Raw genomic sequence first — 24186 nt, forward strand, 5'->3', positions numbered from 1 at the left:
TACAGTATATATGGCCCGTTTCCTTTCAGATAAAAATCCATCTTGGGTACATTGAAGTTGAACTTTAAGTCAGTTTTTAATGTGTTTTTGTGTTTTGTTGTACAACGACAGTAAAGAATAACCTGCTTAAAAAAGATGCTGAAATTACTTATTCTCACTCGCTTTGATTTCTTTGTGTTTATATATAATAGAGCAAAGCTTCAAGGAGGCTAACGGTCATGACCTACAATGCATCTACAAGTTAAAAATCTCCCCGTTTAATCTTCTTCTTCTGCTTATTGTTCAAAGATGCTTCGTTGCCGTCACATATCTATCGTTTTCCACTGAACACTCGTATCAACAGAAGCACAATCGGGTGAAACGCCACTCCCTCCTTCCAACAACGCAAACACAAACGCGCTCCGACTGACGCGTCAACTCGTGAATGCTCACGCCGAAAGGTATCACGGTCCAGAGACCCACCCTCTTTGTACTGGTACTTCTTGTCATCCGGCTGAACGTTCTCAGCGTCCCGCTTGTCCTCCTTGTCCTCCCAGGTCATGTCAGGATCCTCTGGGGCAGGAGGGGAAGCGGCAGGGGGCTTGGTCTCTGGGGCTGGGACGGGGGCAGGCTCGGGCTCGGGCGGAGCCACTACCTGCTCCTGGTTTAAAGATGGGAGAGGGGTTAGAAGTCAGACTGCCTTCTTAAACTCAATATGTAAAATAAAACAACCCTGAGGGGGGGAAAGAAGCCTCTTTTCTCACTGACCATGACGTCTAGGGGTTGATTTGAGTTAAAAACAGGTTGTAACGGCATAGAAATGAGTTAATAAATGCATCACTGCACATGCACACACCTCTTTAAAGGCATCCAGGAGGTCTCCCACTGCCTCCTTTTTGTTCAGATCCTTCATCTTCCTCTTCTTCTTTGGCACAGACACGGCGGCTATAAGACGGAAGACGAACACAATCAGCCTCAGATCGAGACAAACATATCGGGAAGAACCTGCCCAAGAAGATGATGGAGCAGAGTATTTTAAGCACGTAACCAACTGACCTTGCATAGTAGCTTCTACGAGGGCAGGTGTGACCGCCTGTGGAGGAGGGGTGTCCTCCCTCTCCTCTGCTGTGGGAGAGGGGGGGGCGGGCACTGTTTCGGGGGCACCGTCAGCCGCGGAAACCGTCTCCGCAGGAGATGGCTCCTCTTCCGCGGCCACCGCCACGGAAGAGGAGGGCACTGGGGTGTCTTCTTTGATGTCCAGGGCGACTGGAGGAACCGTGTCTTGAACTTCGGGCTCGGCGGGCTCTGCCTGGTTGACTGCATCGGCAGGAATCTCCTGGACAGCGGATGGAGGCTGATCAACAGGGGCGGGCGTGGCTTCGACCACGGGAACGGCTTCGACCACGGGAACGGCTTCGACCACGGGAACGGCTTCGACCACGGGAACGGCTTCGACCACGGGAACGGCTTCGACCACGGGAACGGCTTCGACCACGGGCGTAGCTTCGACCACGGGCGTAGCTTCGACCACGGGCGTAGCTTCGACCACGGGCGTGGGCGCCGCCTGAGTGACGACTGTGGAGGTTTGCATGACGTCCGGCTCGGTGATGGGGCTGTCGTCATGCTCCGTCGAACCTGCGGCGGGCTCCTCTGGGTCTCGCGGGTCCGGCAGCGGCAGCCCGTTGGGGAGGCGGAGCTCCTCCGGCTGTGCGATGGGAGACTCCAGAGGAGCCTCCAGGTGACAGGGTGGCAACACGACCGACGGGCTTTCCGGCTCCGAGACGCCGTTAGTGGTGGAGGGAGGCGTGACCAGAGAGGCAGCTGCCTCTTCCGCCTCCTCCTCCTCTTCCACCACCTCCTCCTTTGCCTCTGTGGGTTTCTTGTCTGTTTTGCCTTGTGCGGCAGAGGTGCGGACAGGGCGGGGGAGGGGTGCAGGGTAGGCGGGCACCTCGGGCGCCGACTTGGGTGGTGGTGGGGTGGCTTCCCTGGGAGCTGGGGGAGCATCCATCACGTCTGCAGCGGGAGTGGGAATAGTGTCGAGAGGGACGTCCTCCGTTCCTGATAGTCGAGGGGATGCGGGGGGCTTAGTGTTTGTGTCAGAGGGGGAAGCGTCTGTGGGGACGTGGTCTCCCTTAGCGAGTTCAGGGGTCTTTGACGGAAGAGGGGGCGTAGGTTTCCCTCTGTCATCTGGAGGGTCAGAAAAATATGTTGTCAGACGTCTGAAAAGCAGTTTGTTCAGCTCAGTTATCATTTCACAACATCAAACGGTATTCATGGAGACTTTACAGACGACGGATCACATTCACCAAACATCTAACGATACTGAAGCTGATTTACCAGAAACAAAATAATATCTCTAAGTCGGAGTTAAAGATGAACAAATGATCAGTTTTCTGGTGTATACGCTTTGTGTGTGTCATGCACACCCTCAACCAACGTTCATCAACTAGAAGTGGGCGATATATCAAATATACTCAACGTATTGCTGTATATTCTACGTTAGATGTAGTAAATTACCATTTTGAGAGTGCAAAAAAAAACTTTGAAAACGACGTTCAAACTAGCCCCACGCTGTTTTTGCAGGGCGTGTACATACTCAGCAGTATGGCAATTTAATTTCATGTTTATTTACAAATAAATATACATATAGAATTGCACAACAATTATCCAATCAAGTGTATCAGAGCATTTTTTACTGCTGCTAATTCCTCATGCTCGTCCCTAAGATTGTGTAAAGAAAATAGACTTTAAAATAAGAATGACCTTTCCGGTGAACGTGATTTAATTTAAATGTAAATGACTAATAAATTAAATACATCAAGAAATAAATCGAAATAAAGAAATATTAAATAAATTAAATCCAGTCCATAGATATCTATGAGAGTCTCTCTCTTCAGCTCTTTTTTCTCTTTGTTTTTCCTCAAAAGCAACATCATCAATCGTGTTCATTGTGAAACTGTACTTGTGCACTTGTGTGGCTGTGCATGTGGCCGTGCATGTGGCCGTGCATGTGGCCCTCACCTGGTCTAACCAGAGCCGGCGAGGCAGCAGCTGGGACGCTCTCACCGTTGGACTGGACCACCGCTGTACCTTCTGATCCCGTCTGTCGGGAGAAACACAACACACCAGAAAGTAAAGCGTGCCCTGAGTGGCGAGGAGGACAACACTCATTCTTCCACTTGACAAAAGAGAAAATAGTTTCACGTTGGATATATGAACCAGACATCAGAACTCCAACAGCAAACCATCGATCAGCTTGCTTTTGACAGGTTGTAGTGTAACACATGTCCTGGCGATCAGCAGCATTCCCCATAAAGTAGTAACATATGGACGGAGCAGGCAAGTCGATTCTTGTTTCAAATACTTCAGATGCTATAACGAACTACGCTGACATTCACACAGTGCTAAGTAGAAGCATATGGCAGCCAAGTCATTTTTTTTTACTGTGCATCAATTTTACAATTTCAATAAAAACATTTTATATGCGTCTATAAATACAGATTGAACTGTACGGTAGCTCACCTGTGGTGGGGTTGGGGTAGAGCCACTGCGGCCCCCGGACATAATCTCCTCGGTAATGTCTCGGCCTCCCTGGTTTGGGTCTCTTATTCTGATCTGTGGAGGAGAGGGAAGAGAGTCGCTCGTCAGGGTGAGAGCACAAACGATTACAGGAAAAGGAAAGGAGAGAAGGAAATGAATCCGTACGTGAGGATTAAGCACTTGAGAACTTCCCTTCCACAAATGCAAAAGAGAAAAGGGTTGAAAACCTTTCGGGGGTGAGGACAGCAGCACACGTAAGAGGGGAGAGCTGCCTTCCCATGATGCAACGGCCCGCAGTCGTCAGCCCCGTGACTCTCGCTGGCTGCCTCCGATTCAATGAAAAGGCTGCATTTCTCACACCGTGAACGCTGAGGCACCGAAATAACAACCAACAAATTCCTCCGCTTCGCAGCTGAATGTGCTTCGGCCAGTTAAGTCGCATCGCAATTCTGTTTGACTGAGCCGAGGATCGAGTCGGCAGACTTTAAAAAAAAAAGGGCCGATTGCCAAACTAATTCCGCTGCTGGTTGAGGTTGTTATGACTCTCATGAAGCCAAAGCACAATCGGGGAGTGAAAAATAAAATCTGATCCCTCACAAGGAGTGCCCTACGTTACAAAACGCATGCTTTTCTATCCAGCACTCTCTTTTCTTTCTCTACATACTTACCATCGGCAGTCAGAGCTGTCATGCAACTGGTATGAGTCACAGCGCTGCTTAAAGTAAAGTATAGATTAAACTGTGAAAAGAGTTGAGCTGCTACAGTCTCCGGCCTACTTTGGGCGTTTTAAGAACAATATTTGCTCGTTGCCACTGACCTTTTTTTCTCTGGTTCAACTCCTCTCTCGGAGCCTTACAAACCCGAGCGGGCCTCTCTCATCCTGGGGCCGGAGTAGCCGTTCCAGCGCACTTTAAAAACCCCCACAGACCCCGTGGCTGTAGCCCAGTGAAGTTTTTCTCCTCGGTTTAACGCGCACACATCCAGGCCGTGATAAGAGAGCTACAGGCCTGCAGGACAGGGCTGGGCCTGACTGTCAGTAAGCTAGCTAGCAACTTGAATCACTCTCTCTCCCTCTCATACGCTGAACAGAACAGGGAGGGGGAGAGGGGGGAAAAAAGAGAGAGAGGATAAAGCGACTGGCCTTGTAAAGCTATGGTATTGGAATGTGCAAACCCTCCCACAGAGACTAACAGACAGTTAACGGGGCGGGAGTGTGAAGGGGGGGGGGGCAGAGTAGTGGGGGAGGACGGGGGATAGGAGGGTTTCCAAGAAGAAGAAAACAAGTTGGCGTTATCAAATGAGCTGCAGCCATTAGGAGAAACTCCCCCCTTTCCCGTCATTCTCTCTCCGCCTGCTCTGTCATCCTGCACACTCAAGTCACTCTTATTTTTTAAGGCCCGCCCCTTTTGAGGGCAGAGGAAACCAGTACAGGAGGAGGAGGAGGAGGAGGAGGAGGAGGAGGAGGAGGAGGGGGGGGTGCCACAGCAGCAAGCAGAGGAAGGCTGGTTGGTTAGCCCTTCCGGCTCAGAAGGGGGAGGAGACCGGTGGCCACGTGGAGCTGAGCTATGTGCTGACATGTCCTTCACCTCCCTCCCCTCTGGTTTTTCTCTCTGACACACGGGGAGGGGGAGAGCAAAAGAGTAGGAAAGTGGAAAAAAAATAAATGCAAAGCTACAACTTTTTGCATGTAACCAGGAACTAAACGGCATAAATTGGGTGAATGTTGGCAGTTCGAAATATAAAAGTTCGAAATATAGCAGCCCAAACACAAACACACTCTTTCTATGTGAGACTTGCAAGCAACTACATAAGTAAAAAAGCCACCTAGCCACACTGTCCTGTAGATAGAAGGCCACACTAAACCCTTAAAACTCGTAATCCTTAAAATGAAAACACCAAAACTCGACCTACTTTCTCAAAGAGCATCACCCCCAAAACAAGAATGCAGAGTCTTATGTCTGAAGCACTAACAGTTCTCTCAGTCTCTCCCCGTCTGTCATCTTGAGGGAATATACTGACGTTTCACATGACAGAGACAGTGATTGTGCACGAGGGCCAATGGGAACGAGCCAAAGTCCGACCACAGTCTCTGATAAGCAGTCAGGGGATAAGTCAGATTTAGGATGTTTGGTCAGATGAAGACGAATACCCGACATGAAGTACAAAAAACGGGATAAAGCTTCATCACAAACCCATACCAACTGTAAAGACACAGCGACACCGACAATCAACAGGGCAACGAAGGGAAAACAACGCAAATAGAGGTTGAAAAAACCCTTAATAGTGCAGGAGATGGAATATTTTAATTTATATCTGGATAAAAGAGTCTCTGGGGAATCTGGAAATGTCTAAAATGACTTCTCAAATGTAAGCAGCATCACAGGAGTGTAAATAAAAGATGAGTACACGAGAGGCACCATCAGGGGCTTCAGTTCACAGCGAGCTACCACATACCAGGCGAAAGCCATCTTAGAGAGCAGAGGAAACACTAGACATACTGTAGAATATGCCGCACAGCAGCTCACTCACTCCGCAACCACGTTACGGTCAAGTTCACCGCTATCGGTTTCCATCAGTGGACTGAACCCTACGTCCAGACTCAAGAACGAGTCTGGAGTCACACTGAGGGAGATTGCAACACCGCAGACGAGCTGCATTGTCTAAAAAGCATCGGGTCGTTGGGTTGCTGTATTATTTGTTCATATTACTGTGAGGGAGCTGTTGCATAAACACAGAAAAGGGTCAATCCAAAACAGCCGTCGCTTACAGTGACTAATGTCGAGTTAAAGCATTCAGAAAATCATCAATTTCTAGTTTTTTGATAAAGTTGTACATCCGTCTGGCTCACATTCATAACAATATGATCTGCTTCTTCAATTATAAACACCTAAATATTAACAGAGCACTCCACTTATTAAGCATTGCACTTCTGTAATATTGGTGGACTCATGACTCAAAATAGCAGAACCAGAGATGGAGTCTTTTTTTACTCAATGCATTCGTCTTCCTTCATTATCCACAATGTAACGTGACCACCAACAGTTCCGGTGGAAATTTAGTAGAGGCTAATGTAGCCTGTAGCAGCTAGCCAAGATGGCAACCTCCAGTTCTGAAAAGTGAAGTCGATGCTTCACGTGTTAAAGCTGCATTCTCTCTAGTGTCCACCAGGGGGCGACTCCTCTGGCTGTATAGAAGTCTATGAGAAAATGACTACTTCTCTCTTGATTTATTACCTCAGTAAACATTGTAAACATGAGTTTATGGTCTCAATTTCTAGTTTCAAGTCTTCTTCAATACAGCATGATGTTCATTTAGTACATTATGGTCCATTTAGAGTCACACAGACCATAAAGCAGGGGATGCTTTAGGGCGGGGCTTACTGCGATTGACAGGTAGCTGGGAGCTTTCAGTGCAACTTCAACCCTTTAACAGTGTGTTGTCACTTCACTTCGGGAATTTGGTCAGCGAAAAATTGTCTTAGTCAGCTTTTAGTTACACTTAGCACCACCGCCTTGTGTCACTTCTGGTTACAAATAAACCAAGATGGCAACGGCCAAAGTGCCGAACACGAGGCTTCGAAATGGCGGCCCACAAATTAATGAGTGATGCCACAGCGACTACTTCCACTTCTTACATACAGAACATACACGTATACAGAAGTCTGGTAAGCGTAGTTCTATATCTAATCTATCTACAGAAGAGTCCTGGAAACTAGCCGGATCTGTGAGCTAATGTTTTTTCCTCCCTCCTCTCAACAGGTTACGATTTATGTAATATGGGGCGTGTTTGAAACACTAACTTCTCCCTTCTGACATTATTTGTCAATCGTTAAATAAACAAGTTCATATCACACCTGCACGCTGCAGGCGGTTTACATTTTTGCGGTACTCATGCGTTATTATATTCCCACCCCGCTTTGTGCCAAGTCCCGCCCTGATGCGCTGCGATTGGCTGGCACTACTGTGCTGTGATTGGCCATCTTCACAGGGCGGATCTGGTAACGTTGATGAACAAAAATGAACTGAGAGCTTCCAGACTAATTGCATTTTTGTCTGGCAAGCTCATGATAATTAATATTATCTAAATCATTGTGTTTTTTATGTACGTAAACAACTTGACGAGCATCATAAACAAAGCATCTGAAGCCAGACTATCATATTGTGCATCTGGAAGTCAGATTATTCACCTTGGTGACATTTTCCCCTCACACAGAACTGTGCTCGTCCCTCAGTGATCTCTGAGGAGGACTTGCTGCTTTCATTCGCTCCTCTAGCTCCTTGTTGCCGGGTAGAAACTCATAGCTATAGGTCCACATATTCAAGAATACTTTACTTCGTTCTGTTTTTGGTCAGTTCCTTTTATTCCTGCAACAGCAGGATGACAACATTTGGATCCGTTTCATAACTGATATTTCAATAGTTTCACTTTGGTGGCATTTCTTCCTGTTCTGGACTCATGGCATTATTTACAGAAACAGACTCCATCTGTGTTTTGACACATGAGAACAAGTCAGATGTTCAGCAGAGATATGTTCCGACACTCACTGACTTTACTCGGTGTAAAGTTTACAGATTAGTGTGATTTTGTGTACCTGACTGCATCGTGCATGTTGCAGGAAACATTATATTCTCACAACATACAGTACAGAGCAGTCATCAAAGCCATCATTCAAGAACCAAAAAATATTATTCAGCTAGTCTGTAATATCACCAAGATGTATACAGCCACATCTACACAGCAGCTGGGTCTGGAATGTTCTAGAGACCACAGATACCATGTATTCAGATGGACTCAACACGAAATACTAGTGCAAGTTACAGTACCTGACCTTCACTGATAACCAGATCTAGTCCAAACAGAGCTGATAACAAAAGTTTCCATTTTAGGAACAGTTCTTTTAAGTCTTTCCTATCGCTGTTTCCACCACGTTTAACAATGTTATTCAAAGGCCTATTCTAGGTTCACTCTGTGGGTAAGATGGTGGAGTTGAAGTTGTAAGTGTGATGCAGGATAGCGACCGTACCTGTTTCCGTTCCCGCTTGGTGGCGATGTGTTGGGGGGGCTGAGGTGGTGGTTGCGGCTGCTGCTGAGGGGCCGGGTTCATAATGACGGGCGCCGGCTGCACCGAGGGGGTGAACTGAGGCTGGGCGGGGTAGTAGGCCCCTGCTGTGGATCAGACACAGACCAGAATGTAAACCAACACACACACACACACACACACACACACACACACACCGGTACAGCCAAAACTTGACACACACACACACGCTTGACAGCACATAGCTCGTGTTCACACCATGGCATTACGTTGCCAATGATCTGAAGGTCCTGTCGGGCTACTTGGAGGCAGCGACAAAAGCTGCATCAAAACATTTGACGGTTTTTATTTCTCTATGATTTGCAGCGCAACAGCTGCAGCTTTACGTCCACAGCAACGTTATGAGGTCAACTTTTATAAAGAACCAAAGTTCTGCTCAGTCACAACGGAGGCTGTATTACAGTTTCGGAATCTGTCAAATACTCCAACGCCGAGCAACTTTACATTTATGTGAACACACGAAATTAAACACAAACGTGTTGAATATTTAAATCTCTATCACAGAAGCGTTTCAGTGTTGCTGTCACAACGTTTTGTCTAAAATAAACGGGTTAATCTCAACGAATGAGCGATGAATACATAAATGAACAAACAAATAAATGTAGGGATTTAAAAAGGACAAACACTGATTATTTAACTCTAATCTCTCCATTATTGTGTCATCAATTAAATACCAAATCAATGTGAAACACGTTATTAATATCGGACCATACAGGCAGACTGTATTTGACTTTAATAAACAACGTTTAACTTCCCACCATGTTGTGGTGCTCATTTTAATCCAACCAAAACAAATACACGGTTCATTAATAACTATAATAGTTTTGGATTTATCCACCAATCGCTTCAGCTCTACACTTGTTTCCAGGCAGTCTGAGTAACAAGTGACCAAAATAAAGTATCAGATGACTGTAATTAAATATTTTCCACAAAATAGAACCTCAAACTGCTTCATTTCCAGCAAGTATTTGCTAATTGCAATCTTCAAACTGTCAAAACAAGGCGCCTGAAAGCTGCAACTGTCAACGTGTCCTCATGACACCACTGATTAAGTCAGACCCGTATCGTTCCCCTCACTGTGTTTGCGGTCCCCCCCCCCTTAGTGTTGGAAGTGAATGCAACGGTCAACAGAAGCGAACATGGCATCTGGAAGGCCCTTCGGACCACGACGCGAGCCAGCTCTGCTCACAAACTCGCCAGCAAAGCTGCTGCCAACAAGAAAATAAAAATAAAAAAAGTTTCATCAACAAAGAACCTGTGTTAGCCTCCGCGGTCAATAATGTCGACATTACCTGGCCTTGTAACCGGCCTCAGCTCACAGTTCACAACTGGTCGTAGCCACACTTTCAAAGAGGACTGAAGTTAAAAACAACAAAAAAAAAAACGGAATCCTCAGATTGCAGAGGCCTCTCTCGCAGCTCGCTCCTGCTCCGCTCTTCCTCCTCCTCCTCATGCAGTCCAGTGTAACTCACATTACTTAGTCTGCATTGTTGACCAGGGGCAGCGCAGCCTAAATATAGGCAAAAAAACACCACACCAGCTGGGAGAAGAGAGTGCGCATGAGAGGGAACGGGAAGGAAGACGAACGGGAGGGAGAGAAAGAGGGAAAGAAAGATGGAACATGGCGTGCTAAAAAAATTTGAAAGGCAGAATGAGACTTTTGTTGGACGGCACCCCGATGCCCTAAATACGAAAGAGTGACTCTAGAAAAGTGCAGGAGATCACCGCCAAGACGACACCTACCCTCAGAGTCCTGCTGCTCTCGAGACCCTCGGTTCCCCATGTTCAACGCCTGCTGAATGCAGAACTGTGAACGGACAGAGGAAGGGAAAAAAAGGAGAGGGGGTTTCTGTTCAAACCCCCTCTCTGAACTTCTTCCTGTCCTCTCTACAGGTGCCCTCTCAGAACAACTCCTCTTAACGCCCAGCCCTCCCTCTCCCAGCATGTTGCTCCTCCCTCTGACCTTCCTGATTCCTCTCTTGCCTTTCACTTGTTTTTTTAACCTCCCTCCCTTTCTCCCCCTCTCCAGTGTACGCTGGCAGCCGAGCTGAACTGTTCAGTTGTGTCATTGAGAGTGGCTCTGGTTTGCGTGTATCCCTGTGATCTGATCCGTGCTGGCATCACCAGCTACTACAAAGAGGGGTGGGCTGAGTGTGCACACGTATGCGGCATGAGCGGAGCAAATCACTCAGCTCGGGAGGGCGGGTCTTAAAAATAGTAACCGTACGCCGTCAGCACGGTGTGTGTGTGTTTTACTTGACTGCTCGAAAAGGAGTCAATGGTCAGACAGACTGCACCACTTAGAGGACCAGAGGGGGGTGTTAGCGGAGCGGTATGGTGGTAGCTCCTCGAGGCAAAAAGCCAAAATCATTTCCAGGTAAACAATAAGTCTGTGTTGCTTTTCTTGTTTCCTGATAAAACCGGACACAGCCCTGGACACCTTCACAGCCGACGCAGTGGTCCGGCCCATGAGAGACCAGGAGTTTGAAACTCTCTCACTGTCACATGACCGGTTATTTTTGGGGTCATGTCACAGCCTCGCGTCGTGACACGCAGAACGATCAACGTGACAAACATCCTCCTCCAACACGAACACACCAATAGCACAACAGCTCTCTCACAAATCCAGTAAATTAGCACCACGTCTGGCAGAGACCAACAAACAGAACGGACGTGTGAGGCCAGCCGTGGGTGCGCTGCCATGAAGCAGAAAGAGACGGTTCAGTATTTCACAGGTGATCTGTTTTTCTGGAATTTGCATTTCGTGTCGCTTTAAATTTGAGCCAGAAGTACAGAACAATAAGTGTTCATAGTACACGTTTATGATTTATAGAAAAATAAAAAAGTTTATAGGTGAACTTTATAGGCCGACACGCCTGAGGGAGTTGACGCATTACATTTATTTAGCAGACACTTGTATTCAAAGCGACAACAAAATAAAAAGCAGAGTCCTCCGCATTACGCTGGGAGGATTTCTCTCGTTGCATCCTCATAACATAGATCCTCTCTAGATATCAGAGAGTTTAGGGTGAAGTCTGACATAAATACTTGTAATGTTACACTGCGACATGAAGACAATCCCCTTTGACAGAATACCTTATATTCGATTTAACAGATCTACGGTCAGCCGTATTATACACAGAGTATTATGATGTGTTTTCTACATGAATATACTCCAGTTACACTTAAAACAAGCAACCTATTGTTGCCGGCTGCATTTCACACCAACTGTCCTTTAATAAACAGCCGTCTGTAAACACCAGATAGAAGTATGAATAAGCCGACGATTTGAGTCTGCAAACAATAGATTTTATAACCATTCACTACACTTTCATTTCTAGTTGCATTTTTTTCTTCAAACATGCACACGCAGGTGCAGAGGTGTTTCTAAAGCACCGTGCACATCGTACAGAGCTCACGCGCTGATGTGCAATAGGGCGTGAAATGGAAAGCCCACCAGGAAGAACTGTGTTTACAGTCCTGTATTCAGGCCAGCGCATTGTACTGCTGATCAGCTACACTTTAAACAAAGACAACACATAGTTGGGATGCCTGGTGCTGGGGTGGGGGTCAGCAAGTTTGTTTTCTTGTGATGCACCGACACTCAGCAACCTCTAGAGGGGGTCACAACACACGGGATCACCAGCACACATCTGTTGTGCGACTGTATTTAGGAGCAGATGTGAAGACCCATGGGAATTAAATAAAAGTAAAGTTCATGTGTATGAAGTGTGATAGCAGGTACAACACATTTTCATATTAACTAGTCCTGAGCAACAATTATAATAGAGTTATTAAAGGAAGATAAGTTTAGGTGTTGGCCAGAGGGGAGCAGCAGACGGACAAAGTCCAGAGCGACCGAGAGTATCACAAACAACAACAACAAATGTATTTAAATAGAAGTGACGTGGAAGTCTACTCATGATCTGGGAAGGTTATTTTTAGCATGCCAGTAGAGGTGTAGAAAAGTGTTTACTCGGAGATGCATCGCGATGTGGACGACTTTGCATCGATGCAGAGACGGAACATAATCGGGAGTTCCGTTTCATCTCCAGTCTTACTTTGTTTTGCTCTCGTCTACTGTATAATATTAGCTGCTCTGTTGTCAACATTCAGGAAGTGCCCCGTCTTAGAGCCGCTTTGTGAAAACCTTATTTTTGTTGATTATAGTGCACAGGATTTACGTTTTTATGTTCCGAGGTCGCTCACACAGATCGATGCAGCTTTATATATTTGGACCAATTTTAGCACGTTCTAAATAAATAGGGAGTTCACATTTATCCGACTGCTTGTATTCATTCTTGAACAAGCAGCCATGTGCAGTATTATCAGAACCAATTTAGATGCATTGTGAAGCTTTTTCTTTGAATCCGTCGACCTTTTTAGTTTCACTAAAACTTGTTTGGCTTTCCAACCAGCAACGGCTCCCGTGTCTGAGTGTGTCTCTCTGTGTGTGTGTGTCTCTGTGTGTGTCTATGTGCGAGTGGCTCAGGTGAGGCCCCAGGTAGAGCCTCTTACCATAAGTACCATATTCAGCGGGGCTGGTGCCGGGGTAGAAGCCGGGGGTGCCTGCTGGGACCGGGTACTGCTGGGGCGTGGCCACGTAGGTCGCTGACCGGTACTGAAGGAAACAAAGAGGAGGAAGAAGCAGGAAGACAGTCAGGTCGGGATGATCGGTGCTCAAACACAGTCAAAGATGATGAGTCAGGGTTTTCTTGATGTAGACTTTCTAATGTTAAGATGTCACCTGCTCTGAGAACTGTTTTTGTTGCTGCCGTTTACATTCCTTATGATGGAAACTCAAAAAAATGGTGTTAGGGTGTGTCATGTTAGCTCAGCTGTCCATACGCCATGTGGCTCTGATAAAACAAGTCTCTACTTGACCCCTCCCCGGTCTGTGCCCCCCCCCCTACCTACCTGTCCCGGTATGAAGTAGGCGGCTCCCTGCGCCGAGCTGGGGAAGGGCAATTGTTGCCCGGGGATCATCATCATCTGAGAGCCGGGGCCCGGCTGGTAGACGTGGGTGGGCGTCACAGGCCGAGGGCCGCTGTTGGGAGGGATGCCCCGAGGCCCACTGCTGGGTGGCAGGGTGGCCCTGTTGGTGTAATAGGGCTGGAGGGGGGAGGCGGGGGAGAAAACACGGACAGAGAAAGCATGTAGATGATAGAGGGGAGGACAAGAGAGAGGACGATGTGGGAAGAAGAATGGGGTGGAGACACAAATTGATACATTAGTTCCCGTTCTGAAACCGCCAACATAAAAATCCTTCCCCATGCCCGTCTCTGACTTTATCTCTTGGACCGAGCTTGTCCTGTCTAACAGCTCGGCTCATAGTTTGTCCATGAACCTGTGGCTAGAATCCAACTGGGAACATATTGCCAGCCAGAAGAGATAAAGCAGCTAATGCGGGTTCATTCAGAGCCTCCTCATTGACATTCTGCTGCCGCTGCCTGGGAAGCTCACCGCCGTGGCCAAACCCCAAATGACACCGAGCCAACAAAGCCACAACAACTGCCAAATATTGGACACATATGCACTCAAGACGGTGAGGGAGGGGGGGGGGGGGGGGAGAACTGGAAGAAAGAGGAGATTGAGTTACCTGTAGCGACCTGAAGCCTCCCTTCAGCAGCGCAAACACAGGCCACACAGAGTCACATCAAATGGAAGCAATAAGGGGGGAGGAGATGGGGAGCGAGGGGGGGGGGGGGGGGGAGAGCACCACAATCAGTTAGAGCAAAGCACCCAGAAACTGTCCATCCTGAGCCAAGCCGTGAATTCACAAGCAGCATGCAGAGAATAGGTAGAGCAGTGAATCCAACATAAACTAGGGCTAGCGTCTCCTTAACAACATGCAGACGGAGACGAGAGTAAAATAACTGGGAGATGTTTTTCATAACACTGTTAAAAAGTACTTAAACACATTCATATCATATCCTTTGGGTTTATCACAATGCTTGGCATCATAAAATAAATCATTTCCCTCATTAACACTTTCGGGAAACTACTCTGGTGAGTTTCACAACTAAAGTTCACATCAGTGTCATGTTTTTAGTAGTGGAAGCACACCGGGGAGCCTCTCAATCATCTCTACTGCCTCTGACATACGTTACAGGATAGGAACTGCTGTTAGTACCTGTTGGTGTATAGGTCGGGGCCCTGGGGCAAACTAGAGGAGGAGAGGCAGACAGGACAGAGGTTAGAAGACAAAAAGCACCAGATCCATGCTTCACTTCTGCACCTTTTAAACGGCCCTTAAAGGGATAGTTCGGGTTGTATGAGATCCATAGGAGGTGTGTGACCTACAGTAGATGTTTTCACTGCTTTGCCTTTTCCGGGGGAGAACTGAAGCACTTTTAACCATCTATGCGATTTTCAAAGCCACCAGATTCCGTTGACAAAAAGTAATTTTACCTCGTAGAGCACTGAAGTTGCCGGTCTACCTCTGCCTCCATCGGCTAGTTTGTTTGTGTGACTTTGTTAAAGTGTAGCTCAGATTCACCAAAGTACACACAATAACACAAACAAGCTAACCGATCACGGCCTCGATAGACCAGGAACCCCCGTGTCTGCCAGGTAAAATAGCTGCTTTTGTCAAAGGAGACTCGTGGTGTTTTAGAAGAGCACAGATGGATCAAACGGCTTCGGTTGACCCTCAGAAAGAGATCTCTGACAGCACAGTAAACTATTGACTCTAAAACTGATTTTTTGAAGGTGGCTAAAATAAGTTTTGCTGCTATACATTGTCTGTTTCTCCAAACTCCATCTACTGTCAGTAAAACACAGACCGTGGATGAATACGTCATACAACCTCACAGCCAAACGATCCCTTTTAAGGTGAATATATAAACTTCTGTTCAAACAGTGGAAAGCTGCTTTCCTACTGCTGAACAGGAGTTTCAGCTTTCTAAAACTGACAGCCATGCACACTTAAGCAACTGCGGTTTCTCCATTACCGGTAGTTTGATTGCTTTTACCCAACTGCATTTGCTGAGTAATGTATTTACAATACAGGGATGTTATTTCAAGAAATGTTAAAACACACACAAAAACAATCACATGGTTAACATGACAGTAGACTCCAAGGGAAATGATAAATAAATAAGTGTACAAAACAATCCAAACGTCCATAAAGAAATAGGGTTTACAACAAACTGCTTCCCCTTCCAGTCAGTCAGGAGCGTAAAGGAATAGAGGAGTTTAACCGGGGTAGAGAAGCTCAGTGTGAGCACGGTGCACACTAAGCAGCCGTACTGTGTGAGGTAGAGCACCAAGGACAGGCTGCCACCGACGGTTAACAATGGTGCACAACTGGTGAGCGTAAGGCCAAAAGACCGTCTAAGTAATGCACAGATGGATTCAGCAGACGGTACGCTGTGTTTTTACAATACGGGAAAGAGAGGACACACATCGTCCCAACGTTTGACAAAACAAATGATCCATTTATCATCTGCGCCAGAAAAGCCTGCAGCTCCGTATTCTGCTTTAATATCTGAACTTAATGTGTTCTGAAATAGAGTAAAAATCCACCAGTGTGGGTCTGTGGGTCGGGCCTACCTGTCGGGGCTGCGGTGCCGGGTTCATTTGTGGAGGCGGTGGGGTGGCAAACACAACAGAAGGGGGCTGCCCGGGGGGGAATGAGGGCTGCAAGAGACAGGAAGTGATGTCAACAGCAGTAAAAAAAAAGGAGGAGTAGAGAGTGAGAAGGCAGGGATGAGGTACCGTGTCATAACAGCCCCTTTTTCTTTGTCTTAAAAGAGTCAATACAGGATGTTTAAGTGGCAATATGGAAAGTTTATGTTAAGTCACTATCCCTGAATGAAGGGTAACAATGGTGATAGAGCCTGTGGCCCGCTCTAAAGACTTCTAATACAGTATTTGAGATCCTGGATACACAAGACTAGACAAGGCTGTGTGCAAACCAAACAGCTGCTGCTTCACAATAAAAGCTTTTAACTCGTAGTCAAAGGAAACACGAGTTGACTTTCATTATGAAGGAGTTTGTCTGTGAACTTGACGTTTGAAATATTGCAGCGAGTAATGCAACGAGACGGAGCGGCAGTGAGCTGTTGGATGAACAGCGCCACACCTCAGGAAGTCTATCATTGCCAGACTCTGTATTTAAAACAACTGTTTGTTTTTGACGTCAACGATATTGCTCACCTGTGACAGGCCGGGGGAGGGGGCAGGGTGGGGGTTGGAGGGGGGTCCTGTTAGAGGCTGTGGTGCTTTATTCATTTCATGGAGTTCTGCATGGGGAGGCGGATGTGGACCTGTATACAAATCTGACGAAGGAGAGAACAGGGGGGGGTTAAACGGATCTTTATTATAAATTAAGAAAAGCTGCAATTAAGCTGAATCGTCACATTTAATACCACAGTAGTGAGACCATGTGATGCTGAAAGGATGGAGTGGAACGTGGCGTACTTACATTAATGAATCCTTTTGAAGGTCCTTAGTGTGGTTACACTGAGGAACGTTGTTTCCTAAGAGACAGACAGAAAGGGAAGCCTTGTTAGCATGTACTGGCTAATACTTTACAGCATCTATAACAACCTAATTTAATAAAAGTCACTATTTCCCAAAAAGATGGAGGATTAAAAAGCATGTATTCTTTAAATAAACTACCAAAATGACACCGTTAATCGTAGCCAGCCGCTGGAAAAAACAGACTACAGTTAGATTTAAGGTTTACGACGGTTCTTGAACACATCACGTACAATGAGACCTCCGTTAATAAAAAGCAGCCAGACTGAAGCTGAAAATTGTCAAAAACATTCTACACGCCTCACTTTAAATTTTGTCCCAAATAATCCGTTTACACTAAATAGATCTTGTAAAAAAAACTTTACATTCTGAGCTCCTCAGGTGCAAATGGGAAGCCATGATTGACTGGCCAGAGACCAGCAGTCATGTGACAATAAAGATAACTAAATATGTAAATAGTTCAATATATACAGCACAGGGAGCACAAATTGAACAAATTTGAACACAAATAATGTTAGCTACATACTGCATCGCTTTCCCCTTTTAGTGAAATAAATCAAAGAACTTCTACATGCGCTTCTGTAATAGTTTATGATTTATTGCATCGTAACTGTCTTATACTGTAAAGAAGACGTTGGAGTGAAAAACGAGGCCACAGAGGGTGAAATATGACGGCAGCTAAACCACCTAATGTTCAGAGGGTTAAAGGCTGGTACGAGCTTGAGAAGACAGATAGTCGATGAGATTGAAATGTCACAGTCCAATCCGTCAAAATCATTAGTTTGAAATGGCCCAAAAGTTTAGGTCTTTCATAACTGGAGCATTACAAACAGTTCATTGTTCAGTCCATTTGTACGGGATTAATCCAGGTGGGTGTTAATAACGAGCCCCATGTTCCTACAGCAGGTGGGTCAGTTACACCTGCAGCTCACATTACATCAGCCCTCAGAGGGTCTAGTTCACCTGATGACTTCGTTTTCCAACACACAAGCTTCCAATCCTGATTTTTTTCCACCGTTAATGTAATATAATTAAAACATCTACAGATATTTGTTGGTAGTTCTATGGACCAAACGCTGCAAAAATTAACTACGGTTGAGAGAAAAACAAATAACCGATAATCTGATTTTTTTGTTTGCCCTTCAGAGAACACTTGACATTACCGCCACTCGCTAACATTTTGTGCTGATAGCTCAGCAAAAAGTGTGCATTAAACACAAGCACCCGGAGGCCAAAGTGAACCGAGGTGTGTTTACCAGCTGGAAAAAGAACCATGTCAGCATCAAAACTAAATGTTGGATATCTGGTGGAGGTAGTCGAGTAAATGGAACCGAAAAATACACCAAAAAAGGAAATATAGTCAGGAAAATAAAGTCAAAAATATGCATTAATGTCAGGATGTCGCCCACTTAAATGATCTCCAGCACTGCGTAAATCAAAGCTTTCTCATTTAATCCAATTACAATACAATCATGTCCAAAACCTTAAAAAGGTTCCATGACACATAACGTCCCCTTAAAATGAGTCAGGCCTGCATTATCCAGCACCATTTTGGAAGTACAAAATACTCCTTGTCCATACTGCAAACACAGAATATCAGTGTTTTATACTTAAGGAGTTGTGCTCAGCAACATAGAGATTCTCAAATTTAGGGTATTGTAATTGCATCAGCACTAATCTGTGCTCTTTCATTTAAGAGTTTAAAATCTGAGTGAAACTGATTTAACTCATTAAGTAAAGTTACATGAGGCTGAAACTACACACGAGTTACCCAAAGAGGAGACATTCATACACCAAGATTATCTAGGAACAAACCCTCTGAGCTAGTGTTTGTCAGAATGACTAGAACTAGGAAGACACTGTCACCCCACTGACCCACGGATCACTTCATGACTCCAGTGTAATCATCCTCCTTCCGTTATACGGTCCTTGTAATAGCGACACATTTGGTATTTATAGCACAGACCAACATTATCTCTCTCCCACACACACACAAGCAGCAGTGTAAAAAGCCTGAGTCATGATGAGTCTGGGTGTTTTTTCTTCCTTCAAGAGGAGGAGGAAATCACGCTGTAACCAGGAACACACAAACAGACCAAGGAAAATACTGTCCCACCAACCGGGAAGCTAAATCAAACCAGGGCCTGTAAGAGTGCACTTACGTCTCCGAACTCCTCCGTTTCACGATCTCAACCACACACCTGTGAAGTGTCTTGCACAGCTGTGACACCATCACGGTGAAAGCATCCGTCCACAGAGAGAGAGAGAGACACCTGGCTAAGTACTAAAAAATACCCTCTGTGGAAGTTCCCGCTGCAGCAGGTGTCTCCAGGACAACATTTTTGCCTCGATGACTCACATACAGACTCAAAAAGGTGAAAACAAATACCAGCTGTCACTGTGGCACCTGGTAAAAGATAATGGATTCTAACTCATACCGCCAGATGAAAATCCCAGGCTATTTGTATTCTCTGCATACATTGTGTTATATACTGTGGGACGCTTTACTCTGGCGTAGTGAGACGTGGCTGGCTTCTTAATTAAACAACTACTGGGCCAGTGACGCCCAGCGTCAACACCGCCCTCATTACTGTAGTCTGCAGAATTAATGAAAATTAGACATCAGTACAAACCCTGGGAACAGTTTGAAGCGCTGCATAGTGTAACTAGTAAAAAGCCAGAGAGCCCACTTTTTCTTTTTGCAAGAATCTGTATTTTAGGAGAGTTGTGTGAGCTCGGTACCTTTTGCAGGGGGATTTTTCACTGCAATACCACAAGTGCCAACTGGGTAACAGAAGAGAGGCTAAGCGGTGGCGCCGTATCCAGTTCTTGTTATTCAACTGTTGCAGTTCTGGACAGAACTTCCTCCTCCTTTTCAGCCCCAGTTCTTGGCCAAACCTAACCTTCCTATAGCCCCAGTCTCCACACAAAATCTAGACCTTCTCTCAGCTTATCTTTAGACCAAACTAAGCCTTCCTTTAGCCCCAGTCTTAATGGCAAATCTGGTCCTCCTCCATCCCTAACTATACCCCCAACCAAAGCCTAATCTAGCTCACGTTCCAGAACAAATTCAACTGCTTACCTTTTCCCCAAACACCATCTACACTGAGAACTAAGCAACCTTTACTGTCTGGGGAAGTCAGTTAAAAAAAAACACATGAGTCACTGGCTTTATCTACGTGGTCTGCTGCAGATGTCACGATACTTTGCAAATGCCATAATACACATAGCACATGGATACGTGTAATGCACAGTCACACACTATTCCTCCGCTTTTGCTAAAATCTCAATGTGACTTGTGGTTTCAGTAACTCCTCTGTTATATGCAGTTTACTGGCCTGCAGGCTCTGAATTTGAAATCTCAACCACAATCTGAGATCGTCCATATGACAGTCACGGTCCTTTTGTTCTCAGACTACAGAGACACAGGAGACATTGCACCACTGTTTTCACATTATCAACCATTAAGTGTCAGTGAGGAGCACTCAGACTTGGGTAAGAAACAACATCTGCCTAGACTAGCATAGGAAACTGCATCCATTTTGGACCCACACTCTCAAGCAAAGGTCACATGTCTGCAGCCCTTAACATCGCCCTAATGCAGAATACCAGCTTTAAACATGAACAAACCAGCAATATATCACATACTGTCAACACTCATACAACACTAACTACCCATTGATAAAACGTTAGTGTGTCTGATCAAACTGTGGGACACTTTTGCAATGGTACAGGGGCGTGTCTGCTGTGTCTACACGCACACACACGACACATATCAGCATTGGATTGTAATAAACACACATATGAAACGCTCGGTCACACCAAACACATAGCGACACGGTTTGCGAAGACGTGCTAGTGCTGATGTGTGTTGTGCAGTTAGCTATGTTGCTAACTTTCCTATAGGCCCAATCTGGATTCCACCACGTGGTTTCTCCTCCTATTGGCGCGACGACTACCCGGTTTCATGCCAGCCACGCCTCAGCCGATACAGTCTCATGACAACCACCCTACTGTGCTTATTATACACCATACTACACAAGCGACGTTGAAGGAAGACAGTAAAGACAAGAGGTCGAATCGTGAATCAATGAATGGGAATGCTGACCTAAATTACGCTAAAGTTACCGGTTATTAGCTCGTGCATTCGTGTGCAATAGCTCAATATGCTACTCACATGCACAGTACCTATGCTTCATAGCTTCACCTAGCTAGGTGATACACAGCAGCAGTGCTGTCAACAGTGTCGTGACAATGAGTATCCTAACGTTACCGTAAACGAGCCAGAATGAGTCAGAATTTGACAGCCCAACACCCAACGTTTAAAATGATGCATTAGCAACATGGGTAAAATCACACATTTATCAAGGTTTTAAAACCATAATTCCTTCATGCATGCTCGATTCATCTGACAATATTATATACTATCACATAATGTGTTGACTGTCTAGCTCATTAAACAGGAAAACCTTGCTTCTGCACGAACTGGCCGACTGGATCACAACCAGATATTTTAACCATCGTTAGTACTTTACCGCCTAATATAAACTATTTCAAATCGCTATTGCATGTTTGAAGATATCAATAATCAGTAATCCTTCTATCTGCAATCAACAACTGTCAACATGGATGTTTTTTATTTTGCAACCAGACGAGCAAATACAGAAACTCCATCACCTTCTGCTGAGAGGTGCACAAACACAGCTTCGACACAACTAGCATGGTTTAACCTACTGCTATCTATAGCCTACCGTGGGAGCTAGCTAGCTAGCTAGCAAGGGGTTATTGGTTGGTTTGACCAGCTAGCATTAAACAAAACACGTTAAACGAAGAAAACAACAACATTGTGACGCAACAGTCAACGTGTCAACAATCAAATCAAATAAATCACACACACAATTTGAGTATATTTATAAACGTGGGTGTCTATCGTAGCGTGTTAGCTTGCTAGCCGGAGCTAGCTAAGTGAAGAAAGAACACCCACGTCGCGTTAGCATGGAATGCTAGCTAGCCATGCTAGCCAGCTAATCCCTGAAAACAGAGCAAGGAACAGCAGAAAACCAGCGAAGAAGCAATATCTTAGATATATCTCTTGACTAAAAAGCCCAAACATAGACACAACTGTCCTTCAGAGTCTCTCTCAAACAGCGACTTGACATATTTGTGATATTTTTGAGCATTTTAATAAAGAATTTAGCTCAGGACCGTGGCGTTACCTTTCTCTCCTTGAGTCCGCAGAGCCGGACGGACGGAGAATCTTCCCGGAAGCCGGTAGCTAGGTACTTCCGGTGAAAAATCCCATCACGTGAAACTTTCAGTGTAAATTCGGGCTGTAAATACTGTATTTTTCGTATCTTAAAATGGGGTTTATCTTTATCGTGTTTTAATATTTTAATATTACATGAATACATTTTTAATGTTTTTTTTTTAAAGCCAAGTTCGCATTTTTTCATACAGATAAAAATAAGGAATGTTTAATTGTACTTTAGTTTGAATTAGCCCCCATCTATACCTTAATAATGCATCTTGCATTAAAATGTATTAAAATTATATATATGATGTTGTATATATATAGAGATATATATATATAATATATAATATATTTTTGTGGGGAGAAGTCATGCTCTTCCTTTAACCACTCAACTATAATGTCCTTCTTTCCTATGCCTCTCCTTTTTGTCTCCATAGTTTACACAACCTGCAACTCTGACCCACCAGTTTCCCCTCCCCGACCCATCTGTCTTTCCTCTCCATCTCCCCTCCCCCTTCTAATTTTGTCTCCATACTTTACTTAAATTTCAGCTGGTCATCATCCATTTTCCCATAATCCCTTGTTTACATTTCTCCAAAATACAGGTGACAATGACCCCAACACAAGCATCCCCGGCAGTTTACTAGACACTTGGCAACGCGCAGGATTGAACCCACTTATTCAGAACTCTTCTCGGAACATATTTGACTCTGCGATCGCACGTCAACCCTCAAACTTGGTCGCAACTTACAAGTTTCGAAGCCACAATCTCACGGGTTCTAGCCCGTCTGCCATCCAACACTCGAATCGTTGTTTTTTTGGTCATATTTGACTCTGCGATTGCACGTTAAGCCTCAAAACACTCTGAACACTCTGAACACATTTTAACGTGCAAAGCTCTGCCAAACAGTCGAGTATCCTTTCTGATCAAAGAGCTCAGAGTGACAGAAGACCTGAGGTGCGTGTGTTTTTGTTTGATTATTATGAGGTGGAGCGCTTGTTGACGTCCAACATTCAAAATGAATAAGTCAAATCCACAGAGAGAACATGTCTCTATGTTGATGCATTGGTGGCAAGATAGGTTTATAGTGCCTGTGTCGGTTTCATAGACAACAGGCTTGTTTTGGACATACGATGGCTTTTGTATGACTTAGTATACTATGACTGTTTGTCACTATTTTACACACGCGATATATACTATATATATAGACTATTTTTTCACTTTTTTCGACATAATATAATATGACTGTTTTTCACTATTTTCCACTATGACTGTTTTTTCATTTTCAGGTCCTTTATCCAGGAAAGGTGCGTCTTTTCTGGGGTAACGTGCTTGTTGTTATGGAGGTATTTTTACTCACTTTTCTTACTTTGTATGCCTGCTTTAAGCACACATTGTGCGGGTAGGTGCAGGAAGGTCCAGGTCGATAATGTACGAGTACGAGGTAAACGCCTAATCAAACCATGGAAAAAATGTCAAGGAAGTAATTATTAAAGTTAACATTTAAAAAGGAATCATAACATTTTTTATTTTATAAATACTATTTTGGAATAAAATTGAACAGATCTTGTATTAGAATAATTGTTAAATTATATATATATAAATATATATTATATGTAAAATTATAATAAAGAACCTACATGTTTAAAATTGTCTGAAGGTAAATCTGGCCTCAGGCTAAAAACTTATTTAAAATTTAAAAAAGTAAGTGTCAGGGTAAACTGAACTCTAGTGACATGATAGATAGACCAAGGATACACGTAATTGATATAACACAATGTAATTGATATAATAAACCTGAAAGCAGGCTCATGCAGAGACCAAGAGTGCTCC

General features: G+C 44.9%; 1 protein-coding gene across 1 annotated transcript in view; it reads right to left on the reverse strand.

Annotated features, from left to right (window-relative positions):
- The window catches only part of LOC306779576 (eukaryotic translation initiation factor 4 gamma 1-like), a gene marked incomplete at its 3' end in the record, with an annotated part of 24009 nt that extends 1666 nt beyond the window's left edge, over positions 1 to 22343 (reverse strand). The window contains exons 1-13 of the mRNA XM_079271542.1: positions 22318 to 22343; positions 17046 to 17100; positions 16778 to 16899; positions 16172 to 16258; positions 14751 to 14783; positions 13535 to 13729; positions 13136 to 13238; positions 8543 to 8685; positions 3502 to 3594; positions 3001 to 3082; positions 1036 to 2166; positions 836 to 924; positions 463 to 640 (exon numbers count right to left, since the gene is read on the reverse strand). Coding sequence (XP_079127668.1) covers positions 463 to 640; positions 836 to 924; positions 1036 to 2166; positions 3001 to 3082; positions 3502 to 3594; positions 8543 to 8685; positions 13136 to 13238; positions 13535 to 13729; positions 14751 to 14783; positions 16172 to 16258; positions 16778 to 16852 — 2209 coding nt within the window. The 5' untranslated portion in view covers positions 16853 to 16899; positions 17046 to 17100; positions 22318 to 22343. The remainder of the gene's footprint in view (positions 1 to 462; positions 641 to 835; positions 925 to 1035; positions 2167 to 3000; positions 3083 to 3501; positions 3595 to 8542; positions 8686 to 13135; positions 13239 to 13534; positions 13730 to 14750; positions 14784 to 16171; positions 16259 to 16777; positions 16900 to 17045; positions 17101 to 22317) is intronic.
- Between the last annotated feature and the right edge of the window lie 1843 nt (positions 22344 to 24186).

This window comes from Melanostigma gelatinosum (assembly GCF_949748355.1).
Source record: "Melanostigma gelatinosum genome assembly, chromosome: 7".
NCBI classification, from domain to species: Eukaryota; Metazoa; Chordata; class Actinopteri; order Perciformes; family Zoarcidae; genus Melanostigma; species Melanostigma gelatinosum.